At 42.8% G+C, this 27920-nt stretch overlaps 1 protein-coding gene across 1 annotated transcript in view; it reads right to left on the bottom strand.

Moving 5' to 3' along the window:
- Positions 1-2036: 2036 nt before the first annotated feature.
- NEGR1 (neuronal growth regulator 1) overlaps positions 2037-27920 on the bottom strand; it is a 544743-nt gene continuing 518859 nt past the window's right edge. Inside the window, exon 7 of the mRNA XM_066623896.1 lies at positions 2037-2161. Coding sequence (XP_066479993.1) covers positions 2037-2161 — 125 coding nt within the window. The remainder of the gene's footprint in view (positions 2162-27920) is intronic.

Here is a 27920-nt window from a genome sequence, read left to right as displayed (position 1 = left end):
AAACAGAGTTGTAGTAACTGTGAGAAAATAACCCAAGTTGCATCTATGGTGAGCTATCAGTGAGGAGAAGAAAGCTGTCTTGTGGTGTGTTCAGTGCCCTCTAGGACATTTAACATTTGCTCCTCTACAGCAGGGGTGCTCACACTTTTTTGGCTCGAGAGCTACTTTGAAACCCAGCAAGGCCCGGAGATCTACCAGAGTTTTTTTTTACAGTGTTCGCGCCATCATAACATATAACATTTATGTGTACAATGTATGTTAGTGTACCTTGAGCCCCACTAAGTATAACAGGACTTACTCCTGAGTAGACATGCCTAGGATTAGGCTGTGAGGCTGCAATCCTAGCCACACTTACCTGGGAGTAAGCCCCATTGAGTACAATGGGCCTTACTCCCGGCGTTTCCTGCCAGAGGCACCTGAAGGTGGGGGGTCGGCACTCCGTGATCTACTCATTTTGCCTCGCGATCTACCGGTAGGTGGACCTATTGAGCACCCCTGCTCTAGAGCAAAGGCTTTTATCCATCTGCATTGTTCCACATCTGTGTGGCTTACTGAGGTCATAATACAGCATTCACAGAACCTGCCTTCCCTAAAATAGTTGGAGATATGATTGAAGTGTGCCACAGATCTACAGCAGGCATTCAAAGAGATTCCCAAGCCGCTCATTTGGGTGGCAAAGGAAACAATAACTTCTTGTTTTTTGAAAATTACTGTGGGCCGAATGTTGCAATGACAGTCACATGTTAGTATATGTTTATGTAGCAGAGGACAATAATTGGAATGGTATTATTTTTGTGTGCACGAATGCACAAGTGTTTGAGGAACTTGAGAATTCTGACTCAGATAAAGATTTGCAAAGCTAAGTACTAAGTTCTGTAAGTTAACCAACAGCACAATCCTTTGCATGTCTATTCAGAAGTACATCTCATTATGTTCAATGGGACTTACTCCTAGGAAACCATGTCTAGGATTGCAGTCCAAGAGGAAAAATCCAACAGGAAGAGCAATACTGACGTGTAGAATTACCCACTATTTAAAAAAATACAATAAAATAAAGGTATAGTCATCTCCTCTGCAGCCTTTTAAGAAGTCTGAATTGGAACAGTAAAAGAAAGAGTGTTACATTCATAACTGTTTCTGAGGAAGCTCTGCTTCATTTGTACAGATTTTGGAAATGTGCTGTCCTTTTCAGACTTACTAAAATAAGTACCATCTACTTAACTCTGTCTGCTGTGGCCAGTGTTTGTAGTAGTTCCCTTACCCTATCGGTTGTTTTCATTTTACATCCAATAGGATCTTTGTCCTTGCAAAGAGATTTGGTACCCTTGAGCTTAGCATACCCCCGCCCCCCAAATATCCCAAATTTGTTGGAGAGGAAGAGAAAAGCAGTATCTTATGAAGGCACACCCATGCTGAACTGACAGGAAAATAGAAGCATAACTGCACATTGCAGTCATATTACAAGGCTCATTCTTGAAATCTGAGTATCATGCTCGAAGAAAATCTAGATATGTGTTCTATTTTTGAAGAAACGAATCAAAGGCAATATTATTTAGCTTTTTTGTTTGTAAAAAAAAAGATTGTGTAAATGCAGATAGAATCTTATTTAAAGAGGGAAATGAATGCTTGTATTGCAGCCTTAAAGATCAGATTTTTTTTTAAACTGCAATATTTGGGTTCTTTTTATGTAAACTACAGTCTGCAAACCAGCAGACCATGACTGAATGAGTTTGAAAAGTTAAAGATTACAAACATGAACTCACAATTAATATCCTCTAAAAGTAATTTCAGAGCTTTCACGTCTTTTTGTAAAAAAAAAAAAGGACAATGTGTACTGCTTCACAAGGTAATGCAGCTAATAAAAAAGAGAGTAGAATTAAAGTATTTACATAATGAGCAATTCTACAGAAGGCGATCATCCCCATATAAGCACTGCTGATTATATCCCACGCCGCTTTTTAACAAACTCTACCAGATTGGATCCAGTCATCAGCACTTTCAAAGAATCCTTAAAAGCCTTTCATGGTTCTTTATATTTATTGTAGAACGGTGTTCTTCAGGTACATTATGCTGGTGTAAGAGGACAGTGTCAACACAAGGTACCAGCAGGACAATAGAACTTCGGAACCTCCAGTGATCCCAAGCTGGGTTGTACTTGGAGCTGGAAAGAGAAGAATACGAATTAGGTGAATGTTTCTGTTGTCCCCCAGCCCACTTTGTTTAAAAAAAAAAAATTAAACTAGGAATATGTTATCTACACCAGGGCTAGATGTGCAGCAAGGAGCCAAATACCTCCCCTGGATGTGCCCCCTTGTTGCCTGTTGCCAATTCTACCACTCAACTTCCTTCTCACTGGATTAAAAAAGAAGAAAGGGGCTAGAGCAGAAGAGGGAGAAGAAGAATGGTGGGCTAGAGCAGCCATTCTCAACAGGAGCCATATGCCCCCCCCCAAAGGATCCCTGCACTTTTGAAAGGGCCACAGACTGAAAACTAGTCTATCTATAATGTTTATCTGTTCAAGTTGTTTGACAGGTTGGGTGGCTGGAACCTGAGAAGAGCTCTTAAGGGGCCGTAGCAAAAAAAAAAGTTGAGAATGGCTGAGCTAGAGCATCATTCACACATTCTATCCCACCTCTCTCCTCCAGACTTCATCCTCTGCTTCATTTCCCACTTCCATTTAGAACCCAGGGAACAGGAGGAAGAGAACTGATGAATGCAGGTAGGCAGATGAAGGAAAGCAGACCATTCCCAATCTGCTGCAGGAGGAAACTGCGTCAGTCAGCCTCATGGATGGTTCAGTCCTGAGCAACACCAGTGGCGTCACTAGAGTTTGCATCACCTCGTACAGGAGGCCAGCGCATCACCCCCATGATGGACCTCCTCCCATGCAGTCGGTGGGGCAAGAACCTGGGTGGTGGGCGTGGTGATGTACCATTGCCCTGCCCCACTGGTTTTTTGACATACCTTTTGATAGGATAAGATATTTCAAAGCTGTTTGTTTCATTGCATTCTGCTGTAAATTATGCATCATATGGTATATACCTTGATGGTATTATTCCTACAAACCACGATTTTAGCAATTTTGGTCACTAGTGGCGTCACCCCCAGTGTGCATCACCCCCCTTGTGCACATCAGCCAGAGTGGGCAGCATCTCCCACCCACCTAGCGACACCACTAATCAGTACTTTTCAAAACTGGGACAAAGAACAGCTAAAATGCATAAGAAAACCAGTACTTAGCCAAAGTTGCCACGAAGTAACCCAACAATGGGCTGTTTCAGGCAAGATTTAATAACATAGGTATTCACTGAGGGCTGGTTCACACATAACATCTCTAATACACACAATTCATCCTCTTTTGTTTGGGAATTCTGGGGAATGCATGTTTCCTTTCTGTCACCTCTGTAGATGACTGGAACTATATCATGATGCATGGGTGGCACATGTTCAAGGATAGTTCTCAGACAGGATGTTGTAGGCCTTCATTGTTAGGACAAAGCTGGGTCCTTCTACAAGCTTCCTTCCTTGAGTTCCACCACATTTTCCTCAGTGTTTTGCTGGGCCTGCATGATTGATCTTAATGAAACAGAATCACAATACACATGGCTCCCACTCATGCCCATTTTTAGAATAAAGAGAACAGCTGAAGACAGTTGCCATGCAAACTGAACAATGATGATTACTGCAAAAGCCTGTTCAATCATGTAGGTCAGGTGTTTCCAGCCTCTATCATTGGCTCAGACTACAGTACCATGTAACATGCTCAGAAAGCTTTTATAAGGTCACTATAAAGTTCAAACATGCACACCTGTTGTCTTGTGTGCTTCCTATCAGAAGCTTCCATTGGTGCTTGACTCTCTATGGCTGTTGGTTCTCTCTCTCTCTCTGTTTAGTGCAGATAGCTTGGACTATGCATTATCAGGCCTTGGATGATATTCCTGCACTAATATCTTGTCTCTGCAAGTCTCTTTACATGATATGAGCATGGTTCAGGGTCTGTAGTTATCAAACGTTCTTGAGTGCCAATCACAATCCATCATCATATAAATATCACTTCCACAAGGGAGTAGAAACAATGATCTTACTGTGCAATCACAGTAGTGCTTTGTTGGTCCTGCAACTTTTTTAGTATATCATGGGTTCCTTGAGTGTGTTTATAGGGTGCCATGAGAGAAAGGAAGGTGTCAGAATAGATTATGTTCCTCCTGTGTGTATGTGGTTATAATTGAATCATCTGCTGTTAGGTGGACCCCTGTGATGTCTCCAAATGGCTTATCACTCTTTTGTTGAAACACTTCATGAGCTCACAGTTCTAAAAACTAGATTAACGCATTTGTATCTGCCTCATGATTTGCTGAAAATAGAAAGGATCATGTTGACCTCATCTAGTCCAACTTGCCAAGTTCATCTTTTGCTTCAAAAATAGTAAAGATGTTTTTATCAGTCAACAGTTACTGAATATTTGTTGCCATTGGAATGGAATAGCAATGTCTAAGTGTAGCTTTATTAGGTGTTTTGGATCCAAGGTAAGTATGGGGTTTTCCATGTTTTAGCTCTTAGTGATGACTAAGCTATTAATTCAGGGAGCAGGCAAAATCACCTTGGCTGCAATTTTTCCTTTTTCTAAGGTGGCAAGTATAAGATGGGAGCAAATTCCATTGAAATAAATTAGACTTACTTCTGACTAGATATGCATAGTCTTGTGCCATAAAAGTTAAAGTGAATCCTTAAGTTTCCTACTATTGAAAATTGCATATGTCTGCATTCCTGTATAAAAGGCATGCTCACTGAGTCTGTGAATATATGATGTCTCCCAGGAAACTCTTTGAAACCCCATGATATTGCCTATTCTACATAGAGGTGTGTGCAGGCATCCTGGATTAACATTAGAGCAGTTCACATAAGATGTGGTAGATCAGTGGTTCTCAAACTTTTAGCATTTGGACCCACTTTCTAGAATGACAATCTGTCCAGGACCCACCAGAAGTGATGTCATGGCTAAAAGTGACATCATTGAGCAAATTAAAATAAATAATTATAAATTAAAGTAAAACAAATAATTAAAAAGGGGAAGCCAACCATGGTCCACCAAGTGAATTTTCTCTGTAGCCTGCCTACAATAACACCCCCCCCCACAAAAAAATCAGTAAATTTTCAGCCTTGCCCAATTCAATTTAAGTTTTTATATTTAAACCATATTACTATCAGAACCCATTTAGCTTTACAAGTCTAAAAAAAAATTCACCTGTACCAGCTCCAACTTCTGTTTTATTCTTTTTATGTGGGAGGGCTACATTCTGGTGCATTCGCTAAGCTCCACTTTCATCAGATTGGGACCATTCTGATAGCCTTGCATTTCTCTTTGCCTGACTTGATCATGAGCCAAAGCATGGTTGCTTACTCATGAGTAAATGCGATTGTGTGGCTTAGTTTAACTTTTCATAGTGCTCAATGCATTCATCAGCTTGGAGGGAAGGACTTCCTTCTCGGGTATTTTTTGGGGTCTGTGTTAATCGGATTGGGACCATTCTGGTGTTGTTGGATTCCTCTTACCCTGTCCTTTCCAATGAACTATGGCCTACTCAAGTTCACCTACTCATGGGTAAACATGTGATATGGCTCAGTTTCACTTTCCATAGGGGTCCATGCATTTGCCTTCTCAGCTAACAACTAAAGCTTCGTGACCCATCAACAATCAGGTTGTGACCCACAGTTTGAGAAACCCTGTGGTAGATACTTTGGTAACAAGCAACTGAAGGTTAGCTTTGTATTTGCTTGTCACAGCTGGTCAGACCCATAGCCAGGATTCTAGAGGTGGGTGGGCGGCTTTTTTTCCAGGGTGGGCAATTATGTCAGGTGTCTATACTGCTGTGCAAAATGAAAAGATAAATATGAAGAAACATCAAAGACCCGTTTCTCACCCAAATTTCATGAAGAGACAATATTGGGGTTGTTTTTTTTTTTTTTTTTTTTGAAAGATGCATTCATTTTCTGTAAAGCAGTGTAACAATAATCTGCTTAGAATAAATGCATCTCTGTATGCAATGTAAAATGTATTTGTTTACACAGAAATAACATGCAACATATCCTTTCATTTTGCACACCAGAACAATACACAGGCTTGCATCCCTGCAAAAGTAAAACATATCACTGTGATGCAGGTAGTATTTACTTGTATTGAAAGCCTTTTGTTTGCTGATGACACATTGCTGATGCATTGATACATACTAAAATAAAATTCATTTACTTTACATAAAAGCAAGAGGAAAGATATGCAAGTCAAATACAGTAATGCCATTGGAACATTAGTTTTTTACAACATTCATTACTTTTGAAAAGCAAAGTACAGAAGATTTGAATTTATTGAATCTACCTAGTAGAGCTGAATTTTCCTATTTTTCTGAGAGTTGAATCTCCTTAGAACCAGGGGTGGATCCAATGTCTGTATTTGTGGGGGACTACATTCAGTGCACAGGTCAACCAGGCAGGTTACCTGGGCTCCCCCTTGGATCTGGAGCCCAGGTCAAGCAGCTAGGTAGAACTGGGCTCCTGATTGAGCTTATAACCTCTGTGGCTATTTGCTTGGCGGGTAGACCTAAGCTCCCACCTGGACTTGGACTCCAGGTTTACCTGCTTGGTAGACCCGGGCTCCTGATTGTGCTTATGGTCTCTGGGGTTATTTGCTGAGCGAGTAGACCTAGGCTCCCATTCCTGCCAATCTCCTTGGTGCCCGCCCAGTGGGCATTCCACTGGCATCCAGTTTTGTTCTCCATCCTAACTGGTGCCCTTCCCTGCTGGCAGGACAGTTTGGGCTGGGGCATGCACCCATGGCCCCTCCTAGATCCGCCCCTGCTTAGAACCTTTTCCACACTTGTTCCTGGTTCTCTTTAGCTCAAATGCTTTCCATGCTTTCTCTCACCAGAAAAGGGTCTCCCCAGTCCCCAAGCAGCAGCCATTAATTTTAAAAATATATCTGAAAGGCAAAAACTCTCCACCATTATTTCTCCGTACAGCAATGTTTCTGCGAAGGCTTTCACGGCTGGAATCCATATTGAACTATAAACAGTTTTCCGGCTGGGTGCAGTGGTCTAGTTTTTTTACCTAATGAGCCTAAACCAATCCTGAAAAGTGGGGGGACGGGACGGGACGGGATGACTAACTATCACCACACTAAAACTTAGCTAAAAATTGGAAACTAAAAATAACAATTGAAACTCAACCCATAAAGCTAAAATAAAAAACTAAAACCAAGCTAAAAACTCTACAAAGACTAAAAACCAAAACTACACTTGAAGCTAAAATTAATAAGAATTAAAACTGAAAACCAAACATCAATAAAAACTAGAACTAAAAAGACTGGAACAAGAAGCAGGTCTTATCTTTGACAGCCCTGAGCTAAACAGTTTTGGCTGTGTCTGCTTGGTTGGTGGATTGTCTTGCACACTGAGAAAAAAATGATTTCATTTTTCCTTCTAACAATATGTCACCCCAAAGATGGGACAAGCCCTGCAACTTGTCACAATGTGAACAGAGGCTCTTTGTGGAAAGAGTTACAGCCCAATCCTGAGCTCCTATGGCACGCAGCTTCGGTGGCGCTGAAAACGGCTGCTGCCAGATCCTGTGCACCATGGGCTACCGCAGGCGGTACCTCGGGAGAAGGGGACTTTCATCCTCTTCTCCTGGGTGAGGAAGTAGCCCTCAATGGGGCTACTCAAGTTACTGCCAACCAAAAGATCGCTGGTAGGGTAAATGTGTAGGGCACAGAGCCCCACACGAACAGACAGGATCCTCCTTCCTCCCCCTGGCCCTCTCCCCGCCTCCTGCCTCCCTGTCACTCCTCCCTCCCAACCTCTCTCTGCCTGCCTCCCCCCTCCCCGGAATGCCCCCTCCCTGCCCCTGCTTACCGTGCTGTGGCTCGGCGGTCTGTGTAACCACCGAGCGGCGGAGGCTGGGCGCCCACCCAGCACTAGCCCAGCACTGGCCTGCGCTGAGCTAGCACGGGTGCTGGCCCGGTGGTAAGTCGGCACGCACTGTTCAGGATTGGGCTCAGTTTTCTGTACTTGGGCCTGGCTTTGATCCTGGAGCCCAGAGTGCTCTACTAGGTTTAGGAACTGCAGAAATGAATTGCACTGTGATCTAGCTATGAACTTAGGTTGTGCTCACACAACTTCAGAGGCTCTGCAGAGATCTTTCACCTTTGGTCAACTCACATTCCCTTAACACATTTTTTTACTTAACTTTGTTTTTTAATCAGTCACTCTGGTCACAATTTCACTCAAGGAGATGAAGGCCATCTCAGCTGAGGTTGGGCATACTAGTGATGTCGTGGATATGTATCAGGGCACCAGGATGGACCTGGGCTTATTGAGGCCCAGTGTTGCACTGCATCCACAGCAAAGTGAAGGATATTTCTTCATCATTCCAGTGATGATTGTTTCTGTGTACAGTTGAGTTCATACAAACCAGCAGTGTCACTGGGGCTGGTATCACCTAGTGCTTGGCAGTGACATCATCTCATCACATGTCACTTCTAGGTTGCTGAGCTTTTCCTGCCAGACAGAGAAGAAGCTGGCTGTGGTGGCTGAGTGTGGGTGTGCATTGGCTCTGGCTTTGGCAAGTGCCCCTGGCTTTCCTGCTTGCTGCTCTTCCACAACAACTGTTCCTTCTGCTGGTCAGGCTGTGGCATGTTTGAGGTTAGCATGACCGGGGTGATGTTAGCATCCCCTCTTATGGCTGGTACACAGAGGAGACTACCCACTGTTGGTGTGCTACTGACACAAACCAGTCAGTTGGTATGTGTGTTCTGTTTACCAAGCGGTTTACAGAGAAAATCAAACAACTAATGGCTCCCTGTCCCAAAAGGGCTCACAGTCTAAAAGCATGCAGAAGAACACCAGTGGACAGCCACTAGAAAAGACATTGCTGGGGTGAGGAAGACCAGTTACTTCCCCCCAGCTAAATAAAAGAGGAGCACCCACTTGAAAAAGTGCCTCTTACCCAGTTGGCAGGGGTACTTCTACTCAGAAGTAAGTCTCATAGTCAATGAGGTTGCAAACCTATGCACAGTTTTCTGCAAGGAAGCCCCATTGAAGACAATGAGAATTACTTCTGAGTAGACCAGCGTAGGCTTGTGCTCTAAGTAAGCTTTTAGTGAATTTGAAGATATCAACATTCTGATCAAAAGTAAAGCGTATGATTTTCAAAATCAACACCTTTCAAAATGACAATGCGTTTAATTCAAGGTACCGACAATTCATATCAAGGGTAAAGTTAAAGAGAAGTAGAGATGCAAATAAAGGTCTGACCTCAATTTTGCATGAAGCCCTAGATACAGAACACATGTGAAACCGGTGAATTAAATGAGGTTGAAGTTGTTGAAGCAAATTAAATGAAGTCAAAGTTGTCAAAATGAATTAAACAATGCTGAAGTTGTTGAAGCAAATTATTCAAAGCTGAAGTTTTAGAATGGCCTAAGTCAATTTCAGGTATTCAGTTAATGAACTGAACCTTTAGATTTTATCTGTGGATTTGAAAAGGTCTCTGCCCCAGCTATAATAGGCATTTGCAGCAAGGAATCTAGTCAACAGTGCAGGCTCAAAGAATGTGTGATGATGGCAGGCTGGGGTCTTTAAATGCAGGCCTGCCCCATTCATCTATAAGACATGGGGTAGTGGTGCAGATTACAGTGACAAAGGGGCAGTTTAAGAATCATGGTGTCAACTACTGCAACCTCACTCAGTAAATATGATTCCAGAAGTAGTAGAGTACACAGGACATATTTTTAAAAGCACTCACATAAGTCAGTTCTAGCAATGTTATGATTACGACTCCGTCACTTGATCTGATTTTTCTCCCATCCTTCCTCTCAGTCAGCAAAGGTAGCATACAGGTCCCTCCTCCCCATCCTCTGGACAAAACTGTGAGGTAGTGACTGGTCCATGACCCCTTAGAAAGTTGTGTTAGAGTGTTGGCCTTAGACAAGGAAGACCTGAGTTCAAAACTTCACTAGGTCACACAAGGTCTTCACTAGATTTACTAAGGGGTCTTGGACCAGTCACTACGTCATAGTGTTAGAGTCTAACATATACAGAAAATGAAGCTCTTTATTATAAGAAGTATTTATCAAAACTATGTTCTATTTATAAAAATGCAGTCAGATATCTTTATTCCAATAGTGACATTGGCTGAGAGTGTGTGTGTGTGTGTGTGTGTGCGTGTGTGAAAACCAAACTGGCTTGTGTAACTAGGATACATGTACTAGCCTCTGCTGCCGAGACCATTCCAGAAGCAGAGTCTGGTGCCCTTGCACTGGACATGGGCAGACTGAGGAAGAAGCGAGTTGGTTAATCTTTCATGGCCTGACACCGTTCCCTCTCGCATTTTCATTTCTTAAAATACACAATGTGGCTAATAATAGGTAAACTGCCAACAGTAAAATAAAAATGACACTATTATTAAATATACTTCAGCTGCTCCCCCTCTTAGGACCTAAGCAGATCGTTAGCATTTGATAAACCCTGGGCTGATCATATTTGTGGAGTGTTGATCATATGTTAAGCTTTGAACAAATGAGTTCAGTCCCATCCTTCTGCCCAAGCAAGTCTTCCCTTGTTTTTTGTGCCTGCTGCCACTGGAGCTAGTCAATCTGGTTATGGTTAATCAGGCTGGTAGCAGTGGCATATTCTTGGGACACGTCTTCTTAGCAGATGTGGCAACATATGTCTGGGGCAAGAATGTTTCTTTATGTCTCTAAAAGTGTCAAGTGCTATAAGTAGTAAATGACACAAAGATGATAACAAATATTCTGGACCATTTCCATGAAAGACGGTTTTTCCCCTGCTAACCCACACAACAAAGTGGAGAACAACCAGTCAGTTCAAAATGACAACTGCCACAGATGCACATTTTGAGCAGAAAATCGTAATTGAATTTCTCACAGCAGAGGGGACCTTGCCAACTGAGATTTGCCATCGTGTGATGAATGTACACAGGCCTCTATATGTTGCAAATGCTGGGTATGCCTTTTGAAAAGTGGGGAAAATGAAGCTTAAAGCCAGACCTTACGGCAGCCAGGAGGGATAAGTATTAACAAAGAGGATGCACAGATAGAAACTGAACTGTTTGGCCAAGGCTGGCACCTCACATAGCCTGAGATGAAAAGACATCTCTGTATCATTCAGTGTGCTATACCAGACACCAGGGCCAATCGAGGAGAATGTTGTATGGTAACTAAAGATGTATGGCTTTCTCTTCAATTACATAGTGTGTTAGGATGTAAATCTGAAAACCACATGTCTCTGGAGAGGGAGGCCTCAGAAAGAAGCAAGTTATATGTAAAATAAAATGGAAAATGAAACCATATTATTTCTGCAATATTTAATAAGAAACTGCTTCCCCTTTGTCTGAATGAGATTTTAAATCCCTGCTGGTCTTTTCTCCTGCAACTGACTGGTCCCCAGACTTCTCTTTCATTAGCTAATGAAGCCCCTTTTGTCAGTCCTCACATCGAGGGAAAGAATTTGGTGAGAAACACACTGAAACCCAGGAAGAGGATCGGTGGCTTCCAAAAGGAGTCTCTTGATGGAACTACAGAAGTTTCTGGGAGTCTTTTCCTCTGTCAGTGGTTCTCAAAATGATGGGTTGCAATCCATCATTGGAACTGAAATGGGTCACTTTCCCCTTAAGGGAAGTGACCCATAAATGAGTGTCCCTATGGCGCCGCAGCAATTAAAGCACTGTGGGCACATAGGCGCATTTACACATACCTGGGGGGACTGAGCAGCCCCCCGGAAGGTCCTGGAGGCTTGCAGCTCCATCCGCTGCAGTGGGCTCCCATTTGCAATCGAAGCCCACTTCCAGTTTTGGAAACTCTGTGCTCCAGAGCTCCAACTGCAAATCGGAAGAGGGCACTGACTGTAAATCAGAGCCCACTGCAGCAGAGGGGAGGCTCGTGGAGGGGGCTGTGAACCTCCAGGACCCTCCGGGGGACTGCACAGTCTCCCAAGGTATAAATGCCTAGGTGTCCGTGGCACCGCGATCACTGTGATGCTGTTGGGACATCTCCCCCATCCCAGTCCCCGCTCCCCCAAGCACTTACTCCTGGTTCTTAGACTCCTGGAGAGTTTGAGAACCACTCTTTTAGATCTCTAGTTTGCCAGGATCTGGTGGGGGCCTAAGTAAGATGCAGCATGCAGTTTGGGAAATCTCTGAAAGATTTGAAAACAAAATACTGTATTCTGGAACTGTGTAAGCTTGAGAGACTATATCAAAAAGGTAAGAACTTATTTCAGGTAGTGCAGACAGGCATTTGTCTACTTTCATGCTTTCCGCCAGGTTAGATGTACAATATTTTTGTCTTCTTACATTCCAATGCTGTGTGAACTCAGATTTCCCTAAAAGGTAAAACTGAAAGGTTCTTTTAAAGTGCATATTTGCACACAGCACCCCCTGTCAGAAAGATCTCTCCAAGTACAGCTTTTGTTTATAAGTGTGTGTGTGGAGTAAGAGTACATTAGCTCATAGATGGGTTTTCTAGCCTACTCTCATAGGATCTCTACCTGGGAACAACATTGAAGGATTGCACAGGGCTGCAGTGATAGAACATGCAGAACAACTAGAGGTAGATGGACTATACAGGTGCCCCCCACTTATTTTACAAGTTGGGACCAGAGAAAACCAGAAATCATTGAAATGTGGAACCCAGTCTTTTCTTTTTTCTTTTTTACAAATGCCCTGCTGTCTTTTTGCTCCTTTACTCCTTACACTCACAACAAAGTGGTCATCTCAGAGGATCTCTGGCTTTCTCACCTGTGCTCACAATCCAGCTTTCTCTCTGCAAGCTATACATTTCTTTAGGCAATGCAGCAGGCTGTGCCTTCCTGCAGGCCTGAGGTGGGGGCAGGGCAAAATCCTTGGGGCCTGGGCTTCCAGGGGTCTCAGGCCATGACAAAACAAACTACTGTATACAGTACAAAACAAATTTGGGTACTTCAATCCCAGGCTAACCAGGGCTGTGTTTCTACTACAGCTTTAATCCAGCATGTATTAATAGAATCCAAACACGGGGAAAGTGAAACTTATACCTTCAGACCAGAACTACTACGCCCCAGCAGTAGATCACCCAGTTCAGTTCACAGAATTCCCAGGCCCCACTAGTCAGCTCCATCCCTTATAAGGCAATAAAAACGTCACCTCAGGTTTGTTGAAAAAAAAGGAAGTGACTTTTTTTTTTTTGCTCTAAGGCTCAATCTAAGCCAAGCAGAGGCCGTGGACAAACATGTATTGCCCCTGCTGGGCTCAGATGACCTTCTGGAGATGAGGAGAGCTTGGCTTGGAGGGGCAGGCGCACAGGGGGACCATGGACCCGATCTGTGGATAAGTGAAGCGATGGATATGGGATCTACGGATACGGCCTCCCCATAATTAAGGGTTCATCACAGTTTCCTTTATGACTCTGCAATCCCTCGAGTTGGCAATCTGATTGTGTTTGAAATAACAGACCTAAAAATTTCACTCATTTCCTTTGTAAGAGAAGTAGGAGGCACAGCTGTCATGCGTTTGACAATTTCCTATTTACGTTGAGTTAGTTGCTTCTTATTATGCACAAAGTGTGACATGAACAAAACATCACTTTAAGTCCTTGAAGAGCAGCCTCACCTAATACAATATGTTTGCAAAGCATAAAATGAGGTCCCAATTCAGCCACTTTTGTTTGTTGCATTAGCAGAGTTTTCAGCTGTGCACAGTGGGTAGAGCACAATAATCACCTGGATCCTCAATGCTGTTGAAACCAAAGGAGGGGGATGTTTTTACACTTCCTTTGATTACAAAGCAAAGTTAAATTAGAAATCAGGATGACAACCCAACCTTTCATTTCTATCAAAAATCAAGCTAGGAAGATCAAGCATACTGTAGGTGGTATTTCATCTTATCACTTTAAAACAGTTTCCCTAATGTATGAGATAATCTGGACTGTTTGTGACTTCTTAAGTAAGCAGAAAATTATGCAAATCCGACTTCCTTCGTAGGAACTGCAAGCTTAATAAATCATATCCAGATTGTGCAAACACAAAATGCACCAGATCTACCTGTTTATAAAAAGAAAATGCAGAGTTGTTTGAGCAAGGTAGTTTGAGGTAAATAAATGAAATATTCATAGATTTTCTAGCTCCACAGATCAGACGGCTCTGATAAAACAGCATCAGAAAACAAAATTGAAGACCAAAATCCATTCCTTGAAAAAGCATGTGCTGGCACCAGGCTTATCCCATCAAATCAGTGAGGACTACTCTGGCCTAGCATAAGCAACCAATCATGAATTTTCTCTGTTGGGCTGTTTTCCCAAACTGGAAGATACAAACTTAATAAAAACCCCAAATGACAATTTCATTGTTTGCTGTTAATATGCACCCTGACATCTCAGTGCATTAAGGCTGCAATCCTATCCATGCTTACCTGGGAGTAAACCCCAATTAGCATAGTGAACATGTATCTGATTGCACAATTCAAGTAGCATCTTGTCAGGGAAAGTAGCTAGAAAGGGAAAGCTGACTGAAGGGAGTACACCTAGTTGTTAACACTTACACACTCCTTCCTACCTCCTGCGTTCCCATTTTATGAGGTCTGCAGTGAACACAAAGGGAAACTAGTAGTTCTATCCAGTGTGACCATCCTAAGCCTAAGAGACTGGGTAGATGGGGAGAGTTTGGGACACCCTCCCCCAGGACAGCACAGAACCCCAGAGTTCTTATTAAGGTCCCGATTCCTATCCAACTTTCCAGTGCTGATGCAGCTGTGGACTGATAGCCAATAAACTAAGAGCCCAATCTACTCAGTCTACTTCTGAGCATGTCTACTCAGAAGTAAGTCTCATTGTAGTCAATGGGACTTACTTTCAAGTATGTATGGATAGGATTATTATTATTATTATTATTATTATTATTATTATTATTAATAATAATAATAATAATAATAATAATAATAATAATAATAATAATAATACAGGTATTTATATACCGCCTTTCTTGGTCTTTATTCAAGACTTTATTCAAGGCGGTTTACATAGGCAGGCTTATTTAAATCCCCATAGGGATTTTTACAAATGAAAGAAGGTTCTTTCTTTCAAGAACCGCAACATTCAGGTGTTTCATTCTGATCTGGTTTCACATTCTGGCCTCCATCCTCCCACGCTCAGAGCAGATGGAATAGCTCGGCTTCAGCTTGTCAGCTGCTTCAAGGTCGCACGGTGCTGGTGGCCTCGAACTGGCGACCTTGTGGATGTTATCTTCAGGCAAATGGAGGCTCTACCCTCTAGACCAGACCTCCTGCCCAAGCCTGCCTCCTGCCTAAGCCTGAAATCCTATACACATATCTGGGATTAAGCCTCACTGAACATAGTGGGACTTACTTCTGAGAAAATTGGATAGAACTGCATTCTAAGAGAACTTTTTCAGGGTGATATGTCACACCGTGACAAAGTACCACTTGTTTCAAACACTCCTTGGAACATACAATTCCTTTCAATCTCAGTGCAATAAAATCTGAGTCCTAATTATAGTATTTCAGATTAAGAATGCTCTTTTTTTCTACGTCTGCATATCTTAATTGGCACATTCACGGTAAGTGAAGGGAAATGTAGGTCAAATCTATTAAATGTGAGTTAACTAAGCTCTTTTTTTGTTTACAAATCATTCTCTGATTCTAAGTCCTGCAAATATGTTATTTCAAAGAACTCTAGTGCAATCCTATGCAGGTTTATCCAGAAGTAAGCCCCACCATGTTTAATGGGGTTTATTTCTAGGAAAGTGTGCACGGGTGTGCACTGTAAGAAAAATTAAATTAGATATGGATGCCATATGACCGTTCACTATGTAACTAGGGCGCGATCCTAACCCCTTATGTCAGTGCTTTCCATCACTGGCATAGCAGTGCCAATGGGACGTGTGCTGCATCCTGCAGTTGGGTGCCACTTTGGAGGCCAAAGTAAAGGAATGTTTGTTCTCTTACCTCAGAGCTGCACTGCCCTTAAGTCAGTGCTGGAAAGCACTGACATAAGGGGTTAGGACTGTGCCCTAAAAATCTCAAAAAGAACATTCTACTTAGCTAAAAATGCTATATGGAAGGGTTTACTATGAGAAGTTCTGAGTCTTAGCAGTGTGGCCATGATTGGCTTTGGCAGAAATCAACCTTAAAGAAAGTATAGCTAGTTTAAAAAGAAAAAGAAAGAGAAACAAAGGGCGCAATCCTAAGCCCTTATGTCAGTGCTTTCCAGCACTGGCATAACGGTGCCAATGGGTCATATGCTGCATCCTGCAGTTCGGTGTCACTCATGGAGGCATCCTCAAAGTAATGGCATATTTGTTCCTTACCTCAGAGCTACATTGCCCTTATGTCAGTGCTGGAAAGCAGTGACATAAGGGGTTAGGATTGCACCCAAAGTGACCAGCTGCTAGTTCATTTTGTAGCCTGCCAAATCTCTGAGGCATGATGTGTGGTGAGCCATCTATTCACATGATCTACCAACTGCTAAGTCCACTATGCATACACTCCTTGCTCTGACTTGTGTAACTCCCCCCTCCCCTGCTGCACTGTGCTTTTCCCCATCTACATCAGTGGTTCCTAAACTGGTGGTGGTGCTACTAGGGGAAACAGAAAAGGGCCATTCCCCTTTGGAAATCACCAGCAACACAACTGGAACAATCATGCTGCTGCCAGGGAGGGAAGGGATTTTAAAACTTATCTGGGAGTTGCTAAGGTGCTCTGGAAGGTCTGGGGGACTGTCCTCCCAGCAGCTCCAAATTCCTATTTAAAGAGGGGGGGGGGGAAACAACTGCCAGTTTCACAACAAAAACAAGTTTTTTCTCTTTTTTTTCCAGCAGTTTGAAGCTGCTGGGAGGGATGCTGAGGTGGTTGCAGGCTCCCTACACCCTCCAGAGAGCCTTAGGGACCCCCAGGTTAGTTTTAAAGTCCCTTCCCTCCCCGGCAGCAGCATGATTGTCCCGACTGTGTTGCTGCCCCCTCCCCTTCCCTGCAATACTTACAGGGTTCCCAAAGTCCAAGAAGGGAACCACTGATCTATATATATAAACAATACCCCTCCATCATGCTCTGCTTTTAAATGAGTGGCACCAGTTGCAATACGATGGTATTGATAGTTATGACACTAGGTATTAATGGAGAAAAAGTTACTTTTGTGACTTCACATTCAGTTACTTCAAAGCTTTTGGAAACTGTTTCCTCAGGCTTCTCAGTCCCCCCATAAGGAACCTGAGAAGATTCTAGTTGGATGTTATTTGATACGGCTGTGCTTTGACATAAAGGGAAGCACTTTTGCTTGGAGGCTTCTCTGTAGGTGGGCATTTTTTTACACATCCAGAGCCACAAACGACATGAACTTTTATCCATCAAATCTTATAACTTCACACTCCTTGCATGCAGAGAGCAATATTTCCAAACCACAATGCTTGCTGCCATTTTGTACTACAGCAGAACTGTCACCTTGTACCAATCATTTGTGATATATTCTATAGGCACCACATGGTCCTTGCCAGAAAGTTTGCAAGGCCATTCCAAAACAGATTTTTGTGTGTGTGTGTGTGTGTGTGTGTGTGTGTGTGTGTGTTTTAATTCCAGAATCTCACACACACTCCCTGTTCCCCCTGCAACCAAAATTAGAGCAATATGTGGCAGTTATTACTTGAGATTTAAAAGCACAATAGATACTATAACAGCATCTAGTTAAAAAAAAAATTGCTGCTAGTTCAACAGACGGCATGCAGAGGCAATGATTCACATTAATTCTAGTCAAGCACATAATTTGATTATCATCTATCATGCACAGGAGCCTTCGGTTGTGTTTGGACCAGCCAGAAGACCATGCAATCCCTACATCTCCCAGAGACCTATAAACCTAAAATCGATTTAAAATCAGAATTAGAACTGTTGTGAAAATAAGAGGCAAAATAAATACCCTGCCATTAAATAAAACTATTACTTGTGGATCACTTAATAATTCTTTCTGCTAAAAGAATATTAGCTGTCTCAGGTGTGTACACTGACAGTATAATCATATGATCTTTAGGAAGAGGGGCTTGCTGTTACAATATAGTTTGGGGCACAGTGGGACAGTCCTAGCAGGTATTTTCTAGATGATAATGAAAGACAAATAATACATAATAAGCACTTATGCCTATTTTGCTGATAAAAGCAGCGCCGAATGTTTGCCTGACAGACTATGCTGCTTTAGAATTACAATGCAATTGGAGGTGACAAAGTGCAGTGATTATGTGCTGTGCTCACCAATGCTACCTTCCATTATTTAGCAGACATATGTAAAGGTGAAATAAAATGCAGCTTGGATATAGATTACTGATCTACTAATGACACCTTTGGCGCAATAACTGAAAGAGAAAGGAAATGCTTGTATTAATGTGTGGGACAAAACATCTAAGGACGTTCCTTCTAGCAGGTCTCAAGCATGAGGAAGAATATCTAGCGTTATCAAATCAGGTGAATCCTTAAAAATAAGCAAGGAAGGTGAACAGACTTTGGTCTTGACATCATTAAGAGTGCACAATGGTTTTATCTTCAATTGGAGAATTTTATCCTCAATGGGAGAATTGAATTCTCCCATTGTCATAAACATCACATACAGACAAGTGTGCTGCTTCTAGTCTTTGGGGAACACTACCTTGTTTTATTAAAGGATGAAGTTAACAATATTAGTTTTCATAACTTCCTGGCTACCTAGTTATTATTGCCCAGGGACATCATTTCATCTGAACTGTTCTGCCCAACTATTGTGGACACATAACATTCCACGTTATTTTACAAAGAAATCAGCGCATTTTATTGCCTGATTTCAGCACTATGTTCTATGTTTTATGTGCATATGGACAGAAGGGATGGAAGTAAAGGAAAATGCACTTTATATTACAGTCAATTCTCGTTAACTGCTGGGGTTAGGTTTCTGGAAAACAACGTGGTTATGGAAACCAGTTACTAAACCATTGGCCCTATGGAAAAAATGGGATTTGGTTTCCATGGACCCTCTTTGCTCTATGAACTTTATAAACCTGAATCTTACCTTGAACTCTATAAGCTGGGTGATAGTGAGGGCAGCTCGACATCTTGGTGAAACGTAACCATTAGCACTATGCTTCGCTGCCATTGTTGAAATTGTTGTTGAACTGCTGTAAACCAGTTAGCACGTCAATTAGCATTTAGCACTTAACTGTGACTTGTTAAGCCTGTGAGAACCACTGAGAACATGTGGGGTCTTGTTAGTCACAAGAACAATGGAAGCTGTAAGAACTGTCTTCGCACTCTCAGACTTCTTTTGGCTACTGCGATGGAGACCATGTACAGTCAATTCTCTTTATATGAAAATTCACTATCTGGGAATTCAATAATCCATGAGGGGCAGAATTGCTACCTTCTCTCATTATTCATGCCTCAGTTCTTGTTATCTGCTATGCAAAGATCTTCAGGAGGCTGCAGGGACCTTCAGAATGGTACTTGTGGCCAGCGCAGACCCCTTTAAAATGGTCAGTGGAAGCTTCTGCCGGTCATTTTAAAGGGGTCTGTGCTGGTTGCAGGAGCCAATCTGAAGGTACCTGCAGCCTCTGGAAGGTCTCTGCAGTATTCAGAGATATTTTGGCACTTCCTGCTGCACTCCACTAGCTTCCTGAGGGTCTCTGCTGGATTCTTCTGCTGGCAAGAAGGGTACCCTTAGTAGCTGATCCCATAGGATCAATGGTTTGTTATCTGTGAATGTATTATCTGCTATGGTTTCCAGGAACCTAACCATAGCGGATAATGAGAACTGACTGTATGTGGTAACATAGGTTACACTTTTTTTGCCACAGAAAAGTGAATCCATGGAACAGAATCTGCAGATAACAAAGACTGGCTTACCTAGATTCACATTTTTGGATATTATTCCTTTGAAAAAGTTCATGTAAACCTAATAATCCAAGATTTAGCAGTCCTTGTGATTCCTGAACATCTTTTGTTTCTGTTTGTAACTATGAGAGCAGTGTGTCCCAAAGGATGACTTATTTATGCACAACATTTTAATTTTATGAATGTTACAATTTCTCCTTTACAGACACCATCAAATTTGATGACTGAAGTAGCATGGTTACAGTCTAGCCTTGAAAAGGAAATTGTAAAATATGCAATTCCCTTACACTTTGATTCTATACCTTATGCCTGCAATACCATGTGCTCTATTTTGTTCAGAAAAATGTTTGAATCAAGAACTTTGTACCAAATGCTGTATGTCAAGTAGTCCATTAACTGAGACAAAAGAGGTTTCTGTCCTACAGACATGGTACTGCAGCTAGACTTGCCCATAAGAACTATTAATCTACTTTTACTGTCTGCAAGAGGTGTCACCAGTGTTTGTGTCACCTGGTGCGAGAGCTCACTGAGTCATCCCATGATGATGGACCTCTTCCCGTACCAGAATAAATTACAATATAATATGCACAGCCTAAATTTGATGGCATCAATTTTTGTTGTTGGCAACCTTCAGTCTCGAAAGACTATGGTATCGCGCTCTGAAAGGTGGTTCTGGAACAGCGTCCAGTGTGGCTGAAAAGGCCAATTCGGGAGTGACAATCCCTTCCACACTGGGAGCAAGTGCAGTCTGTCCCTGGTCTGTCTCCCTGGCTATGGGCCTTCCTTCTTTGCCTCTTTGCCTCAGACTGTTGGCCAAGTGTCTCTTCAAAATGGGAAAGGCCATGCTGCACAGCCTGCCTCCAAGCGGGCCACTCAGAGGCCAGGGTTTCCCACCTGTTGAGGTCCACTCCTAAGGCCTTCAGATCCCTCTTGCAGATGTCCTTGTATCGCAGCTGTGGTCTACCTGTAGGGCGCTTTCCTTGCACGAGTTCTCCATAGAGGAGATACTTTGGGATCCAGCCATCATCCATTCTCACGACATGACCAAGCCAACGCAGGCGTCTCTGTTTCAGCAGTGCATACATGCTAGAGATTCCAGCATGTTCCAGGACTGTGTTGTTTGGAACTTTGTCCTGCCAGGTGATGCCGAGAATGCGTCGGAGGCAGCGCATGTGGAAAGCGTTCAGTTTCTTCTCCTGTTGTGAGTGAAGAGTCCACGACTCGCTGCAGTACAGAAGTGTACTCAGGACGCAAGCTCTGTAGACCTGGACCTTGGTATGTTCCATCAGCTTCTCGTTGGACCAGACTCTCTTTGTGAGTCTGGAAAACGTGGTAGCTGCTTTACCGATGCGTTTATTTAGCTCGGTATCGAGAGAAAGAGTGTCAGAGATCATCAATAGAGTTGGTATAACCCCTATTAACTTTATTCACATTTTAATATTTAACAGTACAGGTCACAATCGGTAACCAACAAAAAATCAGTGGCCAAACCGATGACACTCACACAACTGAATAAGAGTTCTGATGCATAGAAATGAGAGCTGCTGACACAGTATGAGTCATTGGTTCTCTGCTGTGTCATAATAACACCTCATTGGCTCTCAGAAAAATCAGACTCATTGGTCATTTTTGAGTTAAGGACTAAATAGGTAACTTCAATAATTCCTGGATATATGAATTGTGATGAGATCTGCTGGAAAGATGAGTCTGGAGAAAGCTAAGGCCACCAACAGAATAGATCAGTGTTTATCAAACTGTGGGTCGGGACCCACTAGCTGGGTCGCGAAGCAATTTCAGGTGGGTATCCATTCATTTCAATATTTCATTTTTAATATAATAAACTTGATGGTATCATAGTATGTGTCTGCATTTGGGGAAATGTTACAGAACAGGCTATTATGTATACGCTTTTAACAATGACAGTCAATGGGGCTTACTCCCGAGAAAGTGTCGGTAGGATTACAGCCTAGGATTGTTAAAAATAGTCCTGCTTGTTGATGTCACTTCTGGTCATGACATCACTTCCGGTGGGTCCTGACAGATTCTCATTGTAAAAAGAGGGTCCTGGTGCTAAAAGTTTGAGAACCACTGGAGTAGACAAGTGGAGAAGGAGCTAGCATAGTATTTCTTTTTGAGGGTTACAGAGGCAGTCATTTAGCCTAGGTGTATACTGCATGCCTGACACCAACTGTATGGAGACGACACCATTCATATATTGGATGAAGGCAAAGCTTTTGTAGGTAGAAGGCACAAACATGGTATCACAGAGCTTGGGAAATTACTACTACTATTTTGTATTGTATTGGCAACCTTCAGTCTCGAAAGACTATGGTATCGCGCTCTGAAAGGTGGTTCTGGCACAGCGTCTAGTGTGGCTGAAAAGGCCAATCCGGGAGTGACAATCCCTTCCACACCGGGAGCAAGTGCAGTCTGTCCCTGGTCTGTCTCCCTGGCTTTGGGCCTTCCTTCTTTGCCTCTTTGCCTCAGACTGTTGGCCAAGTGTCTCTTCAAACTGGGAAAGGCCATGCTGCACAGCCTGCCTCCAAGCGGGCCGCTCAGAGGCCAGGGTTTCCCACTTGTTGAGGTCCATCCCTAAGGCCTTCAGATCCCTCTTGCAGATGTCCTTGTATCGCAGCTGTGGTCTACCTGTAGGGCGCTTTCCTTGCACAAGTTCTCCATAGAGGAGATCCTTTGGGATCCGGCCATCATCCATTCTCACAACATGACCAAGCCAATGCAGGCGTCTCTGTTTCAGCAGTGCATACATGCTAGGGATTCCAGCACGTTCCAGGACTGTGTTGTTTGGAACTTTGTCCTGCCAGGTGATGCCGAGGAAGCGTCGGAGGCAGCGCATGTGGAAAGCGCTCAGTTTCCTCTCCTGTTGTGAGCGAAGAGTCCATGACTCGCTGCAGTACAGAAGTGTACTCAGGACGCAAGCTCTGTAGACCTGGATCTTGGTATGTTCCGTCAGCTTCTTGTTGGACCAGACTCTCTTCGTGAGTCTGGAAAACGTGGTAGCTGCTTTACCGATGCGCTTGTTTAGCTCGGTATCGAGAGAAAGAGTGTCGGAGATCGTTGAGCCAAGGTACACAGAGTCATGGACAACCTCCAGTTCATGCTCAGAGATTGTAATGCAGGGAGGTGAGTCCACATCCTGAACCATGACCTGTGTTTTCTTCAGGCTGATTATCAGTCCAAAATCTGACAGTCCAAAATCTACTACTAATACCTCTGCAAAGAGGTATTTGCTAAATACTGGGCAAAGAGGCACCTTTTAAAGTTGTGTCCTCTTGTACTTAGCAGGGAGAGAGCCATTGTCCCCCTTCACCCCAGCACAGCATCTGTTCCAGTGGCAGTTGCTGGTGTCTTTTCTGTATTTTGTTTATGAGATTGTGAGCCCTTTAGAGACAGGGAGCCATTTGATTTATTTTATCATATAATCCATTCTGTGAACTACTCTTGTTCAAAAGTGTTATATTACCAATAAATATAGGTACTGCAGATAGTCAAGCTGTTCAGTCATCTGCCTCCTGTGGCAGTATAGCTACTGTACAGACTTAGGTGAAGGAGGAACCAGAAGGGTATTGATACCCTTTGAATTAAAGAATTGTGAAGTAATGCAAGCCCAATAGATTTTTCATCCCAGTATAGCCATTTTTTTGCATAGCCATTCTTCATGAACATAGCTCCTCTGTGATATTCAACGGAGAGTATTTCTGTGCCTTTCAGATGGCCCTGTGTGCCACTAGCACCAACATCTCCTGCCTCTTTCATTAATCCAAATTTGTTTCAAGTAGACAACAAATTGATCCTGTGCTTAACTGACTCAAGAAAAGCTTTGAAATTAGTGAGTCTAGCAAATAGCCTAGCTGTAAAGATGTCTGACTCTTTTTTTAAAAAACTTTTGACAAACTTCAATCCTTCATTCATTTAAATACTCCTAGGGAACAAAATTCTCTACAGACTACGTTCAAGCACTGTGAAAGCTTTTTGGTAAAAAGAAGTATGCAGATTTGAGCAACAAATAAATAAATATGAGCTATCTTCAAACAATAATTCCTTAAACTGCAATTTCTTTCCCAGAAGAATAGCACAAGGTCATGCAGCTTTACTGAAAAGTAAGTGCCACTATGTTCAGTAAGGCTTATTCCCAGGAAACCATGGATAGGATTGCAGCCTAAAACTGTTTTGCCTGAGCAAAAAGCCCTTAAAAGTATGAATAATCAATTTTTCCTTTTACTCTTCTTTGGTTGTAAAGCCATGTGAAAATATTCAAAGGAACCATCTTACAGCAGGTAGGATCACATTCAGACATCTGCTCTGGTGGTGAATAAAGGGGAACAAAGTCACTACAGGTGAGCACTGCTTTGCGACACTCCGACCAGCAACGGGCCGCATATGAGACGCCGCCGCTGGTCCCAAGCCTCTGAAGCTGATGGGAGCTCTGCTTTTCCCTCACTGCCTCTGAGAGACTCAGAATGCCCAAACCGTGCAAGAGACACGACTTCTAGTTTCCTCAGAATGTGCGATTCAGGCATTCTGAGCCTTCAGAAGTGAGGGGAGAACAGCTTCCCCTCATCTCCAGAGGCTTCGTATAGCATCAAGCCTCGCTTGACGACAGGGATGCCGGTCCGCATCCCTGTCGCCAAGCAACACACGACTGTATTTCTAACTGAAGTGTTAAAGTGCCCTACAGAACTGTAGTCTTATGAGTAGAGAATTCTATACCCCTACTTGGAAGTAAGCCACCTTGAGTAAATGTGCACGGGATCAGACTGCACGATCAATAAAAATTAAGCTGTACGTTAGTGAGTTGCTGGAAATAAGTTAAGTAGTAATCCTTAACAGAGAGCCATCACTAAGGTTTGCAGCACCCTGTGTGAGAGCTCATTGCATCACTCCCATGATGGACATTCTTCCATACCAGACCATACAGAATAAATTAGAATCTCATACACACAGCCTAAATGCAGTGGCATCACTAGGGTTCGCGTAATTGTCATTAACTTTATTTATTTTAATATGTAACAATTCAGGTCATCCAACAAATCAATAACCAATAAAAAAACCAGTGGCCAAATTGATAACACTCACTCAGCTGAATAAGAATTCTAGTATTAGCTCTGATACATGGAAATGAGAGCTAGCCTGTACTAACACCTTATTGGTTCCCTCATTGGCTCTTAGAACAATCCACCTCCTTGGTCAGTTTTGAGTTAAAGAAATCCACTTTTTAGATATAAGACAGTTATGTCTTCTTTTTCTGGTTAATCGGCCATAATGTTGGACAGAATACAGATACTTCGATACAGTGGAAGCAGAGTATGATTTCACCATCTGCCAACATAAAGTGACCGATTATATTTATAGGGGCGCAGCCCCATACCCATAGCAGTCTGGGGTAGGCAAAAAAAAAACTGCCTGCCATCGTCCAATCTTGACAAGCAGCAAAAAAAAATTCTTACCTGGCCCCAAACGGTAACCAGAAAAACTCAGACTGCGTAACGGGTGGGTGGGTTTGCAGAGCAAAGAAGGAAGCAAAGAAGGAAGGGCGGCTGTTGCTGTGTCCTTAAAATACCTCTACTCCCCCCAGCAACAGCCCTCCACCAATCCCCTCACAGGGGAAGGGGCTCATGCGTTCCGGCCAGGCCATACAAACCCCGATATCCCTGCTTGTAATTGGGCGATTGGGATTCCATAACACAAGAAAGAAGACAAACTCTGGTTTGTCAAAAATGTTTCTTATGAGGAGAGATTGGATAATAATGGAATTCTGAAGTCCCAACCGAGTTCTATAGATAAAATGTCTACATATTGGTATATTTTTACCTTACTTGATGATTTATGACTTCAGAGAAACAGGACAAAAGTCTATATTTTTGAATTAGAAAGCATTGACTTGAAATAGAAAACCGAGGGCCAACTTTCCAGCTCTGATATAGCCACAATGCAGCCTTATGGTAAGGGAACAAATGTTCCCATACCTTAAGAAGGCCCCAGTAACTGCCCCTCCACTACTGGATGCAGTGCACACCCCACTGGCACAACTGCACCAGCACTGGAAAATGGATAGGATTGGGCCCCTAATCTATTTAGAAGGCATCACAGTAGAATTACAAGTTACAAGTTACAAGACAAAAGAAAAAGAAAAATCATAATTTATGGCTTGAAGTACAGGACGAAAATTGAAACAATGACCTTGGGAAAATAACCAAAGAAAGAATGCACAAATATCTGAAATGGAGAATCCTCCCCATAGATCAGGACTTTATTAGGAACAACGGGTTAAATCCCCTTGCTCTATACCACAGTGCCAAGTTGGATTAAGCCCCCACAATTATTATTGAGGAAAAAGCCTAGCATGGAATGCCAAAGATGTGCTTAACATTATGTATAGTTTGGCCTTCATTTAAGTTAAGAGCTTCATATTGGAGGAGCTATGGATGAAACTTTAAGGTACATAGAGTAAAAATCTGAAAAATTTGCACCGCTTTCTCTGTATTAGAAAAAACCCATCATAGTCTAGTCCAGTTTTTAAACAGCAAGTCTGTAGTCTCAGCTTGGAAATCCTACCCATGTCTCAGGAGGTCACTGTTGACATTGGCGTGAACAATAACTACACAGCCAATGATATTTTCACAGGTTACTGTACCTATTACATATTTCACCAGAACACATTTTCTGGATTGGCTGGGAAATGAACTAGGCATGTCCCATCATAAGTCCATTTCCCTAGCACCAAACTAGATGTGACTCTTTAAATGATAAAGTGAGTAATCATCAGGAAATAGTTAAAGACCAAAGGAGGCACAAAGATGAGGGGTGCGGAATCTTCCCCCGCTTCCAAATTACTTTCTGCAGACTATCCCTAGACATCCCATTTCCTTTGGATGGGCTCCAAATATAGGAAGTATGCTCAATACTAGGAAAAAATGCCTGCAGAAGGGAACTATGGAGATGTAAGATTCAGATATAGGCATGGTTCAGCACCTCTTACCCATGTGATCCTTTTGCTTTCTAAATGGGATTCCCACTCTTTGCTTTATTTTTGATTGGGGTAGTTCTGCACATGAAGAGATCTGTCTGCTGCCCTCATTCTTGTTTGGGCCCATGAAGTGTATTCACAGAAAGGAATCACAGCAAGATAAACTTGCTAGAGTTCCATACTCTTGGACTTGACAGTGATCAGGGTCCATTTCAGACTATTCCATTTCTTAAAATGTTCAGGACAGAGAATAGTACCAAGCTTTGGATCTTGATGCATCAGGGTTCAGGAAAGGCATGCTTAAGTCAAGTTGGAACTCAAAAAGAGTGCTCTTATCTGCCTGAGTTCAGTCTATTTACATGATAATATGATATGACTGCATTTTCACATATCACACCCTTTAGAGATGTTGAATTAACTGTGTCTTAATTAATCTTTCTGTCCTGTTCTGGCAACCACACCAAAATTCACACCTTGAAAACTATTGTTGCAATCTGGACTACAATTATGCACAGTTAAGCCTATTGATTTTATTTTTCTCTACTGAGATAAAAAAGAGACAGACAGTGCAATCCAGTGTTGCACTTAAGTGGATGCAAGTCCCTAGCACTGGTTTCTGGGTATTGCAAACGTGCTGTACAGCACATTCATGCCACTGTAGGAATTGGGGTGGTTGGTGCAAGGACATGCACCAGAGCAAGCCTCGGCACAGATAAAACACGGGGAGCTGGGGAGGGCGTTTTGAGGGCATTTTGGGGTGGGGAGAGGGTGAACGGCAGGCGGACTGGTGGGTGGGCCAGACTTGGAAGGGGTGGTAGCTGTCTCTGGCATTTAGGCTGGATCCTAACCCCCCTCCCAAGTAGCCCAGCCTAACACTGGGCTTCTTGGATCTGCGCCAGCTATTTAGCTAGTGCAGATCCGAGTAGCCCTATTGGGGTGACTAAGGCAGTGCTTGGGGTAAGGAGAAAAATATCCCCTTGCCCTGAGTTGGGCCACAGCCATCCCCAACTCTGCACTGGATATAGCACAGGCT

The sequence above is a fragment of the Tiliqua scincoides genome, chromosome 4, assembly GCF_035046505.1.
Source record: "Tiliqua scincoides isolate rTilSci1 chromosome 4, rTilSci1.hap2, whole genome shotgun sequence".
NCBI classification, from domain to species: Eukaryota; Metazoa; Chordata; class Lepidosauria; order Squamata; family Scincidae; genus Tiliqua; species Tiliqua scincoides.
This window is presented reverse-complemented; position numbering and strand designations above follow the sequence as displayed.